This window comes from Capricornis sumatraensis, chromosome 22 (genome assembly GCF_032405125.1).
Source record: "Capricornis sumatraensis isolate serow.1 chromosome 22, serow.2, whole genome shotgun sequence".
Classification (NCBI taxonomy): domain Eukaryota; kingdom Metazoa; phylum Chordata; class Mammalia; order Artiodactyla; family Bovidae; genus Capricornis; species Capricornis sumatraensis.
The window spans coordinates 51,862,855-51,874,745 of NC_091090.1; the positions used below are offsets into that span (position 1 = coordinate 51,862,855).

The following is an 11,891-nucleotide window of genomic DNA, read 5'->3' on the forward strand; positions in this document are numbered from 1 at the left end:
GATCTAGGCCTGAGCCTGAGGATCCGGGGGGAGGCAGGTGGGACTTGGGCATTTTCCTTGATGGCAGAAGCTGGCTGCTCTCAGCAAGCTTTTGTACACATGGAGAAAGGACCAGAGGAAGCCGGCTGCTGGCATCAAGCTGTGGGGCTTCAGGGGTCCGAGTCACCTGTCCTAGTTTCATCATTGTCCTCTGCGATGGTCATCTGTTTCCTAAGTACTGCTAGAACCCTTGATGGGGCTCATACCACAGAAGGCGGCAGCTTTCCGCCTAAACAAGCTTTCCACTGTTCTGTGGAACCATGTCACTTCTATGTACAGTTGGCCATGCTAGAACCTTTATGGAACTAAACAGTCCTCTCAGTATTGTAAAATGAGCCCACTTAGGTCTTGCAGACACAGAGGGTCTTGTTTTCCCCGGGCCTGGCAGGAAGGGATGTGGGCACATCACTTTCAGAGAAGGCCTGCCTAGAAAGAGGATCGGGGGTGTGAGTAGGAAGGAGAGGGTCTGGTCGCAGTGTAGGTGGCATCCTTGATCTGAGATCGGGTTCGTTCACACCGTGGCATTCACGCAGGAGACAGGAGGCAGGGCTGCCCGGAAGAGCCCAGGGACGGAGCGGCAGCCGCGGCTTGTGGTCAGGACTCGCTGCTTCCCTAGTTCCGAGTTTCCTCTTCTGGATGAGGAGACACTTGGAATGAAGCCCTGGGGTTCTGTCTGGCCAGAACATTTCCCAGTTCTCTAAAAGGTTTCCTGTCTGTCCCATCGCCTGCTGGGGGCGTGGAGGTGGGGGTGGAAGGATGCTGACTCCTCCCCAACTGCCTGCAGAGCACCAGGCTTGTGGAGAAATAGGTTGTCAACAGACCCTGGCTGCCAGGCTCCTTTCAAGGCCAAGTAACATCCAGGACCACAGTAGATGGCCACAAGCCCCCATCATGGACGGATGCCTCAGCTGAACCTGGCAGCTGCTCTAGGAACCCCGCCCAGGCTGGAGCGAGCCTCCTTCCACTCCGCCTGCAGCTACACAGCCTCTGCAGACCGCAGTCGCCGAGAACAAGTCCTCTGTGCTGGCCTTGGAGCTGCAAAAACACTGCTCGCCGATGAGGCGGGTGGGTGACTGTAATGCCATCTCTGACCGGGAGGGGGCAGGTGGGAGGGGGCCACCAGGGACTTGCTCCCTTCTGCGGACTGGGGTGACACCAGGCTGATTCTGGGACCAGGAAGAAAGGCAGTGCCCGCTGTGTGGGGCTCCTGAAGACGACATCTCTGGGGATTCTGTCTTTCAGAGTCACTTCGCAGGCCTGTCTGGGCGAGGCAGCCTGAGCAAGGACGAGAAGGAAGCTGTATCACATCACACACACTGGATGGGCATGAAGCCTTGTTCTTAGTTCTTTGGGGATCCAGAACGTTTCCACCAGTTTGGATAGGCTAGAGAGAACCGCGGGGTTTGTTTCTATCTTTGTAAGTAGGTAGGAGTGAAGACAAAGCATCATGAATAAGCCAGGAAAAAAATACATGAAAAAAAATATAACGTGTATAAATATATATATGAACACAAGGGCTTGGAAAAAATTAGAACAGAAGGATTGATCAGTTTAAGTGGTCTTATATAAAAACTGGATTGAAAGCTGGACGAGAGTCAAACCAGCATCAGCAAACACAAGGTAAAAAGATAACCCAGTGCTATGTTCTAAGAGAATAAGTTTGCTAAATATGTTAAGGTGAGCCTCAGCTGTGCAGAAGATAAAATCCATCGTGGCTGCTAAATGATCCCCTCACTGTGTTTTCTGACATTAGGGTGGTGGGTGTATGTTTCCAGCAATGCTGACAGGCCAGGTCGATGCATAATGATGCTATGGTGACTTCACAATGACCCAGAGAAATATACATCAGCGGCTGAAAAGCAGCAGGACACAGGGAACCCTGAGACAGGAAGGGGCTGAAAGGTCTTCAGGATGTAATAGGTCAAGTTCAAGTGCAGAGACGTCAACTTGCTGGCCAGCCACCAGGCCCAGAATCAATTAATTGGTAACTTAAAACCTTTGTCCTGGCTAGTCTGAATGATAGGCTTTATGTTTGGTCTGGAACATACCCTAGGAAAATACTGACCTAGGTATTGCTATAATTGGGCTTCCCTCGTGGCTCAGATGGTAAAGAATCTACCTGCAATGTGGGAGACCTGGGTTCGATCCCTGGGTGGTGAAGATCCCCTGGAGAAAAGATTGGCTACCCGTTCCAGTATTCAAGCCTGGAGAATTCCATGGATGGGGAGCCTAGCGGGCTTACAGTCCATGGGGTCGCAAAGAGTTGGACATAACTGAGTAACTAACACTTTTACACTTTTATTGCTATAACTCCAAAAAAAGTAAGAATACAAGGAAGAATAAATATCAGTGTAGAGATGATTAAGTAAAATGCACAGTAGAGATGGTTGGATGGCATCACAGACTCAATAGACATGAGTTTGAGGAAGCTCTGGGAGATGGTGAAGGACAGGGAAGCTGGGTGTGCTGCAGTCCACAGGGTTGCAAAGAGCTGGACATGACTGAGCGACTGAACAACGAATAGCTTGACACTAGTTTAAGAAAAGGGTCCTAGTAAGTGAACAATCACTGTGATAACCTGCGTTTGTCTGATTTTGAAGATTTTAAAGCATTTAAGGAAATCTGTTGTATTTGTTTACCTGCTTAAAACAATTCTACTAGTAAGTTTGCAACCCATGGATGCATCCCTGTGAGAAAACCAATTTTTTAAATTTACAAAGCTTTGGTTTATTAATTATGCAAATAAAGTTTAATTGTTTAAAGGGATATTTTAATAGAACATGGTGGCGGCTTAGTTGCTACAACTGTGTGGAACTCTTGTGACCTCAAACACTGTGGCCAGGCTCCTCTCTCCATGGAATTCTCCAGGCAAGAATACTGGAGTGGTTTGCCATTTTCTTCTCTAGGGGATCTTCCTGACCCAGGGATCAAACCCTCATCTCTTTCACTGCAGGTGGATTCTTTATTGACTGAGCCACCAGGAAAACCTCTTAATAGAATTGAACACTGAAAGACACAGAGGCCCCCCGAATAGAAAGGCCCCAGCTACGGGAAAGGATGCTAAGGGTGAACCTGATCGTGCTCCTCCAGATTTCTCCTGGGGCTCACACAACGCCCATCCGGCCAGAGGAGCGACGCCAGGCCTCACTCAGGGGAGTCGGCTGACCTCACTGTGGCCCCCCGGCAGCCGGGTGAACCCGAACTGACCGCATTGTGCTCCCGGCAGCAGGGTTAACCCCCCCCTGGAGGCTTGGTCAGGAAGCAAGAGTTAGAACTAGACATGGAACAACAGACTGGTTCCAAATATGAAAAGGAGTACGTCAATTGTCACCTTGTATATTGTCACCCTGCTTATTGAACTTAGATGCAGAGTACATCATGAGAAATGCTGGGCTGGAAGAAGCACAAGCTAGAATCAAGATTGCCGGGAGAAATATCAATAACCTCAGATATGCAGATGACACCACCCTTACGGCAGAAAGTGAAGAGGAACTAAGAAGCCTCTTGATGAAAGTGAAAGTGGAGAGTGAAAAAGTTGGCTGAACGCTCAACATTCAGAAAATGAAGATCATGGCATCCAGTCCCATCACTTCATGGGGACCAGTGGAAACAGTGGAATCAGTGTCAGACATTATTTTTCTGGGCTTCAAAATCACTGCAGATAGTGATTGCAACCATGAAATTAAAAGATGCTTACTCTTTGGAAGGAAAGTTATGACCAACCTAGATAGCATATTGAAAAGCAGAGACATTACTTTGCCAACAAAGGTCTGTCTAGTCAAGGCTATGGTTTTTCCAGTGGTCATGTATGGATGTGAGAGTTGGACTATGAAGAAAGTTGAGTGCGGAAGAATTGATGCTTTTGAGCTGTGGTGTTGGAGAAGACTCTTGAGAGTCCCTTGGACTGCAAGGAGATGCAACCAGTCCATTCTAAAGGAGATCCGTCCTGGGTGTTCTTTGGAAGGAATGATGCTAAAGCTGAAACGCCAGTACTTTGGCCACCTCATGCGAAGAGTTGACTCATTGGAAAAGATTCTGACACTGGGAGGGACTGGGAGCAGGAGGAGAAGGGGATGACAGAGGATGAGATGGCTGGATGGCATCACCAACTCGGTGGATGTGAGTTTCAGTGAACTCCAGGAGTTGGTGATGGACAGGGAGGCCTGGCGTGCTGCAATTCATGGGGTCACAAAGAGTCAGACTCGACTGAGCGACTGAACTGAAACTGAACTGGAGTCTTGGAAGCAGTGCCTTATGGGCCCCGGATCTTTTTCTTCCTCCTCCCGGCCATTGGCTGGTTACCGCCGCCACCGCCCCCCCAACCCCCCGGCCTCGTTCTGTTCCAGAGGTGGAGAGGCTTGGTGGAGGAAACTGGCACAGACTCTCAAGAAGACGCCAAGGCACAGTTTAGTCTTGTTGGGTCCCTTGCAGGGAGGCATGTCCCTCACAATGCCAGCTTGCCCTTTGCCTGCTGCTCAGGAATGCCCCTCGTGGCTGCACCCAGATCCCAGATGGACGCGCTTGGTCCCTGGAAGGCTGCAGAGGGCTCCCGAGATGCTCACTCGGCTGCTCTACATCCTAGAGGGAAGTCCTGGAGCATCACGAGGCTTCCCAGAGAAGGAACCAACACCCAGCCAGATGGCACACAGTTCCTGGGTGGGTGGCCCTTTTCTTTCAGCTAACCTCCTCTCCAGAACCGTTGTTTGGGGTTGAGGTTTGGAGGGGAGCACCTGTTCCCCACCAGTGTGCACGTCTCTTACTTTTTCTGATCCTCCTCTTTGCTTGGTTGATGTCAAGGCATGTTAAGTGACAACACTAGGATCTACACTCAAGGCTGTTGTCAGAAAATACAACTGCTCTCCAACTCTTACCAAAACCCCATCACAGCAGTAACAGCAGCAATGGCCACAGTGACTTTTTTGGATGGAATGAGTCCTGGACCACATGCAACTCACTCATTCCTATGGGCACCCAACTTCCCCTTGAGCACCCCAGACCTGCAAGTGCACACTCAGAGAAGGTTCCACTGCAGCCCTTTGCAAAATCATTCCCAGCTGCATTTTGGTGATGAGCCCTTGGTCCACACTGAGGGGCACCAGGCGTGAGTCACTGTGGCTTTGCCTGTGGAAATGCTGTCCAGGGTAACATCTACACTCGGGAGAAGTTCCTCACGGCTTATCCCAGGGTCAGGAAAAGCTGGACATCTCCTTAAAAACTGATTTGATTTTGTAAACGGTGTAATGTTAGTTGCTCAGTGTGTCCAGCTCCTTGCAACCCCATGGACTGTAGCCTTCCAGAATCTTCTGTCCATGGGATTTCCCAGGCAAGAATACTGAAGTGGGTTGCCATTCCATTATCCTGGGGATCTTTCTGACCTAGGGATTGAACCCAGGTCTCCCATATTGCAGGCAGATTCTTGACTGTCTGAACCACCAGGGAAGTCCCAACTTCTAGGAAGCTTGTAGTCAAATATATCCCTAGTAGCTGTGAAGTATCTCACAAGTTGCCAGCAGCAAAGATTTACTGAGCGCTTAGTATATGCTCAACACATTTCACTTGATTCTCACACAGCCCTGAGATGCTGATAAGATTCTTATCCCCAGTGCAGTGGGCTGGAGAATGGTTCCCAAAGATCCATGTCTCCGTCCCCAGGATCTGTGAGTGTCCCCTCAGGTGGCACAGAGGACTGTGCAGAAGTGACGAAGCTAAGGATCCCGAGACTGAGATCATCCTAATCTCAGGGGGCCTCCCAAGAGGGAGGCTGAGGGGGACAGGACACGGAAGAAGGAAGGGATGTGACCGCAGAGGCCAGGCGCTGTGCTGCTGGCTTTGGAAATGCAGGAAGGGGCTGTGAGCCAGGGACGCAGACGCTGGAAGAGGCGAGGAAAGTCTCCTCCCCTGGGGAGTTCGAGGGAGGGTCTCCTTGGACCCAGCAAAACTGAATTTGGACTCCTGGCCTCCAAAATGCTTCAGGATTTAAGAATCCTTTAAAGCCGCTAACCGTCAAGTGGTACCTTGTTACCACCACCGCAAGAAACTCACATACCCTCGACTATCACCGAGAGGAAACAGGATTGCCCAGGGGCTGGAGTGAGGTTTGCAGACCCCAGACCCCAAGCTCTTAGGCCTCACGCGGCCTCCCCTGTTGTAAGTTTCCTGACCTCCCTGCCCCCACGTGCTGGCTTCATGATTCCCCTCCCGGCTCTGCTTCCCCCAATCTCTAGTTCATCTTCTCATCACCTGCACTCTCGTGACCCACCTCCGTCTTTCTGTGACAGAAGCAGATATAACCGCACTGGTGGATGTTTGGGCAGGTATGCGAGGTGGGGCCCCTGGGTTTTTTCTAGCCCTGGAAACTGCCCTAGGATTTAACAGAAGAAAGGCCCCCGACTGCTTTAATCCCCCCTTTCGCTTTTGTAAAGACTGTCACTCCCTTCTCTGTGGCAGCACCACCATTTGGATGGAGCAGGACTTCTGCTTTTTCAGACATTTCTGCTCACTTCCTGGTCTAAGCCCGGCGCCCAGTAACTGCTTGTGAAGTTCCTTCTTTCACCTTGAGGATTTTTATATTGTTCAGAACAGTTTCTAGCCTATGATCTCCCCTTCCCCCTGAGATTATAAAACGGGCAGAGAAGGGGGAAAGGAAGCGCTAAACCCGGAAGACAGCGAATCCTGGACTGCTGATTCTGCCACATCCATGGATGATCGTGATGTGAGCACACCTGTACTGGGATTCCAGGAGCCCCCTGTGCCCAAGGCCGTCTAAAGCCCAGACCTGGACACAGCATCACAGCACACAGTCTTTACGTGCCTCACTGGTGGGGCGCCTTGAGAGGCTGTCCTGCAGCGAATGCAGCAGCTGAGGGGGCATCTCCATCAGGGAGGGCGTGCAGCCATTTGGTCCCCCACAGCTCAATGGCTGGCAAGATGGGAGGGAGACCCATCTCTGGAGGAGCTCCCAGGACACCACTTTCCTCTCTGCTGACCCCGGCGTACACCAAAGCCTCCCTCTGACATTAAGGATGTTGAAATGATGCTAATGTAGGCTCCCAGCAATTCCTTCCTGGATTATTGATTTTTTTTTCTTTTGCTGCACCATGCATTATAGAGGATCTTAGTTCCCAGACCAGGGATTGAACCTATGCCCTCTGTGTGGAATCCTGCACCAAGGTCACAAGACAAACATCTCTGGAACTGACCAAACCCATAGCAACTGCTACCATGAGCCTCAGGCCAGTGGCCAGTTCCCTGACTCCATATTAGGTAAAATTTCTACCCTGTTAGCCACCTTATAGCATCGTAACCCATCACCTAATGCCACCCTCCCAGTAGGAATTTTTTCTCTTTTAGAGGCTATAAACATTGGCTACTAGCTCTTGAAAGGGTTGGCTCTCCCTGGAGCCAGCCCGCTGTTCTAAGAGTGTCTCCCACTCTAATAAACTTTATTCTCCTTTCATCCTGCCTGGAGATTCTTTTCCATCCCCCACACAGGTCATGACCTGTTGGTGATCACGACACATGCCTGTATCTGTCCTAGAAAGAGACTTGTTACACGGTGTAGGCTCGTGCGATGGTGGAGCCTGAGACGTTCAGAGTCTGCCGTCTGTGAGCGGGAGCCCCAGGAAGGCCGGTGGTGTGGCCCGAAGGCCTGAGACCCGGGGTGGGGGCACTGCAAGTGGGCGATGGGCACCCCAGCCTCACAGTCAGGCAGAGAGTGAGTGCTCCCTGCCCCCGCCTTTGTGCGGACGTCTGGCCTCACAGGTTGGGAGCTGCCCGCCCGCACCGGGAGGACCATCTGCTTTCCTCAGTCCACCGCGCCAGCGCTCATCTCCTCTGGAAACATCTTAGAGACACCCCGGACATGATGTTTAACCAGCCATCTGGGCATCGCAGGCCCTGGTCACACTGACACATTAAAGGCACCCATCACCCCTGGACTCTGCCCACCCTTCCCACCTAATCGCTCACCCTTCGCTGTGTCCCAGCCCTTCCCCAGCCCCCGAGGCTGGACCTGCTCCCCAGCCTTCACTCACACGGTCCTCAGCCTAAATGCTCCTTCCCGCTCCCACCCCTATGCCATTTGCCTTCTGACAACATTCTAGATGCCAGTTGATTCAGAGTGGGCCTGGAATCAATGCATTTTAACTCCACAGGTATTTACGTAATGCCTGGTGGCCTCAGAAAAGTTATCTGATGTCACTCACCCTCAGTTTGTTGTTGTTTCACTGCTCATCATATCTGACGCAGGGTTTCATCCCTGGTCCTGGGAGATCCCCCAGAGGAGGGGATGGCAGCCCACTGCAGTATTCTCAGGCTTCCCTGGTGGCTCAGATGGTAAAGAATCTGCCTGCAATGCGGGAGACCTGGGTTCGATCCCTGGGTTGGAAGATCCCCCGGAGGAGGGCATGGCAACCCCCTCCTGTATTCTTGCCTGCAGAATCCCATGGACATAGGAGCCTGGCGGGCTACAGTCCATGGGGTGGCAAAGAGTCAGACACAACTGAAGTGACTTAGCATGCACCCTCAGTTTACACATCTGTAAATAAAAATAACGCTTAGAAAGTACTTAGTGTGACACCTAACACATGTACCCCTTATGAACATGAGATGCTGTAATCACTATTCTCATCATCCTACATGGTTGAACTCAAGCTTGAGGACAGGTTCCCTGGTGGCTTAGACTCAGCCTCACCCTCTCCAGCCATCAGCACATCCCCGGTGCAGGACACCGTCTCTAGTCCAGCCCTTCCCACGGGGCATTTACCCTGTTGCTTGGCTCCTCCTCCCGCCGCTCTTGGACTAGAACTGTGTCTCCCCCGTTCCTTCCACTGAGTGCTTAGAGCAAGGCTGTGACCAGCACTCACTGATTTCACAGAGCACCCGCCCCTTCAGAGGGAGGGGTGCTCCCCAGGCAGTGGCGACACGATCCGTTTCCCTGGAGCATCTGCTCCTGGCAGCGGTGGGAAAGGTGGTTGCCAGGCTTGGATGCAGGCTGCAGGCTGGTCTGAGGGGTGGACCAGCCATGGCAACCGTTTATGGGAGGGTGAACTGGAAAAACAAATCCCGAGTGGTGCATTCATCTCAACTTTTGCTTCGCATCCTGCCCTGAAAATGAACAGATGCCAGCAGAAAGCATCCCATCCCCAAGGGAAGAGCAAGAGGAAGGCGATGAACACTTCCAGCACCCAGCCTTTCCTTCTCTTCTACAGTAAACAAAATTTGTGTGCGTGTGTGTGTGTGTGTGTGTGTGTGTATTTCAATCTTCTATGTTCCCTCTTTTTAAAAGAGTCAAGTCTGGACATCTGTGAGGCAGCTCCTTGGGTGCCAGTCATAGGGCCCAGCTTCTGCTCAGTGTAACATTGATGCCCCTCCTTGGCATATTGTGGGGCCAGCTTGGATACTTAAAGGGCATCTGCTTTCCACCCCCTGTAGTCTGAGCAGCATTTTGCCCCCTGTCTACCACCAAGATGTCATGTTTCACAAGGTCATGACGTCGTGAGCCAGTCCCTCTCATCATTCAACATGCGATCCTGAGACTGGGCTCATTTCTCCCTGCTCAGGCCCCCTTTATGAACTGAACGTGTGTATATGTGCTTAGCCACCCAGTCCTGTCCAGTTCCTTGCAACCCCATGGACTGTAGCCTGCCAGGCTCCCCTGTCCATGGGATTTCCCAGGCAAGACTCCTGGAGTGGGTTGCCACTTCCTCCTCCAGGGGATCTTCCTGAATGGGTGGGCTGTAATCCGATATGACTGATGTCCTCGTGAGAATGGACACAGACACACAAGCAACATGTGGGCACAGAACAAAGAGCAGGTGAAGACAGGAGGAGAAGGAGGCCACCTGCAGGCCCAGGAGAAATGAGTCCTGCTGGCACCCTGGTCTTGCAAGACTTGCAGCCTCTACTGTCAAAGCCCCTCAGTCCGTGGTGTTTTGATGGCCCCAGAAAACAAACATACCCCCAAGACTCCGCTCAGATCCGACCACAGCAGCTCCCTGCACTCTGTTCACTAGGCTGCAGCACTGGTTGGTGTCCACGCTTGCCTGGTGGGGTAACCGCCTTGGCTCATTCCCTCTTATCATGTCCAGAGCTAGAGAAAACCATGGCATTGGCAGCAGCCTGATAAGTGTTTGTTGAATGAATAAATGATGCTGCTGCTGTGAGAGGAGTTCTGGCAGCATCTTCAGAAGGATATGAATCTTCTCCTTTGTCATAAACGATCTTTTCACTCAACTCGCAAACAACGTAATCTGGAGAGGTGCCCCGGGTGAGCAATCGGGGGAGGTCATGGAAGCTTCACCATGATGGCATCACCGACTCGGTGGACATGAGTTTGAGAAAGCTCCGGGAGTTGGTGATGGACAGGAAAGCCTAGTGTGCTTCTGTCCATGGGGCCGCAGAGTTGGACACGGCTGAGCGACTGAACTGAACTGATGGAAGCTTCTCTTCCTGATCCTGAACTGGCGAGGTTTCATGACTTGGTAGACTCACTGGACAGTCTGCTCTATTTTGGGCTCTGTGAGGTTAGTGATCTTATGCATGGTAGCCCGCAAGGACGCTCTGTCCACGGAATTCTCCAGGCAAAAAGACTGGAGTGGGCAGCCACCTCTCTTCTCTGACCCGGGGATCGAACCCAGGTCTTCCGCATTGCAGGCAGATCTTCTTTCCCTTCTGATCTAGAGTCACTGTGGTTTTCCAGCCCTCTGGTCATGCTCTCCAGCTCTCTCCCGCCAGACCGCTTCTCCTGCCCAGGGCTTCCCGTGGTCCACACCTACCCATTCATTCCCTGTCTCCCTGCCCTTCCTCCACTCCCATAAAGTGAAGAGCATCTCAATGTGTGGGCCTTGCCTTCCCTGTAAACAGAAACTGACGTTCAGAAAGCACTTACCGCAGCTCTGGTAGAGCACTTGCAGATTCCCGTTCCTGCAGGCCGTGTGCGTGGGCCAGGCCTCCCCGCCAGCTCTCCGGGGAGACAGCAGAGTCCAGATGAGAAGGGCAGCTGCGAACCCTTTCATGGCGCGGAGACCCTGTGTGTGACCTGCACGATAACAGGGCCCAATAAACAGCACCGTCCATGTGCTTCCTCCTCCCTTATCAAGCGGTGACATGATCAGTTTCACTTCTTCTGTTTTATGCTCCTGGGGAACCACTGTGAGAAGCAAAAGGCAGTTGGCAGTAATTTAGTCTCTAAGCGGTGTCCAACTCGTTGAGACCCCAGGGACTTGGATAACCCACCAGGTTCCTCTGTCCATGGGATTCTCCAGGCAAGAATACTGGAGTGGGTTGCCATTTCCTTCTCCAGGGGATCCTCCCCACCTAGGGATCGAACCTCGGTCTCCTGCATTGCAGGCAGTGTCCGGATTCTTTACTGAGCCACCAGGGAAGTCCAAAGGCAGCTAGCAGTGGCCTTTGAATGCGGTTCCCTGAACCTTTGGAGCTTGAATCAACAGGCGAGGCTAGTCTAGGTCTGGGGTGGGTGATGTTTGACTTTCTGTTCTCAAAGAGAAAGGGCAGCAAGTAACACGTGACCTTTTGGCTGGGCCTGTACCAGGCTGCCGTCTATGGGGTTGCACAGAGTTGGACACGACTGAAGTGACTTAGCAGCAGCAGCAGCAGCAGCAGCAGCAGCAAACCGCCCTCCTTGTAACCCTGCCCTCCTTGTAGCCCCGCCCTCCCCACAGCCCTCCCTTCCTTATAAGTGGCCCCTCTGTGCAGCCTTGCCCAGAGTACAGACCCACCCTCCCTGGAAGCCCACCCCCAGGTAGAACAGTGAACTCAGGAGAGCAAAACCACAGGCCTCTACGTGTTTTCCATCACTGGCATACTGTCCCAAGGGGGCTCTGATGTGGGTT

General features: G+C 52.1%; 1 protein-coding gene across 1 annotated transcript in view; it reads right to left on the reverse strand.

Moving 5' to 3' along the window:
• Positions 1–11,054, reverse strand: part of LY86 (lymphocyte antigen 86) — a 41,635-nt gene extending 30,581 nt beyond the window's left edge. The window contains exon 1 of the mRNA XM_068994035.1: positions 10,928–11,054. Coding sequence (XP_068850136.1) covers positions 10,928–11,054 — 127 coding nt within the window. The remainder of the gene's footprint in view (positions 1–10,927) is intronic.
• Positions 11,055–11,891: the final 837 nt, after the last annotated feature.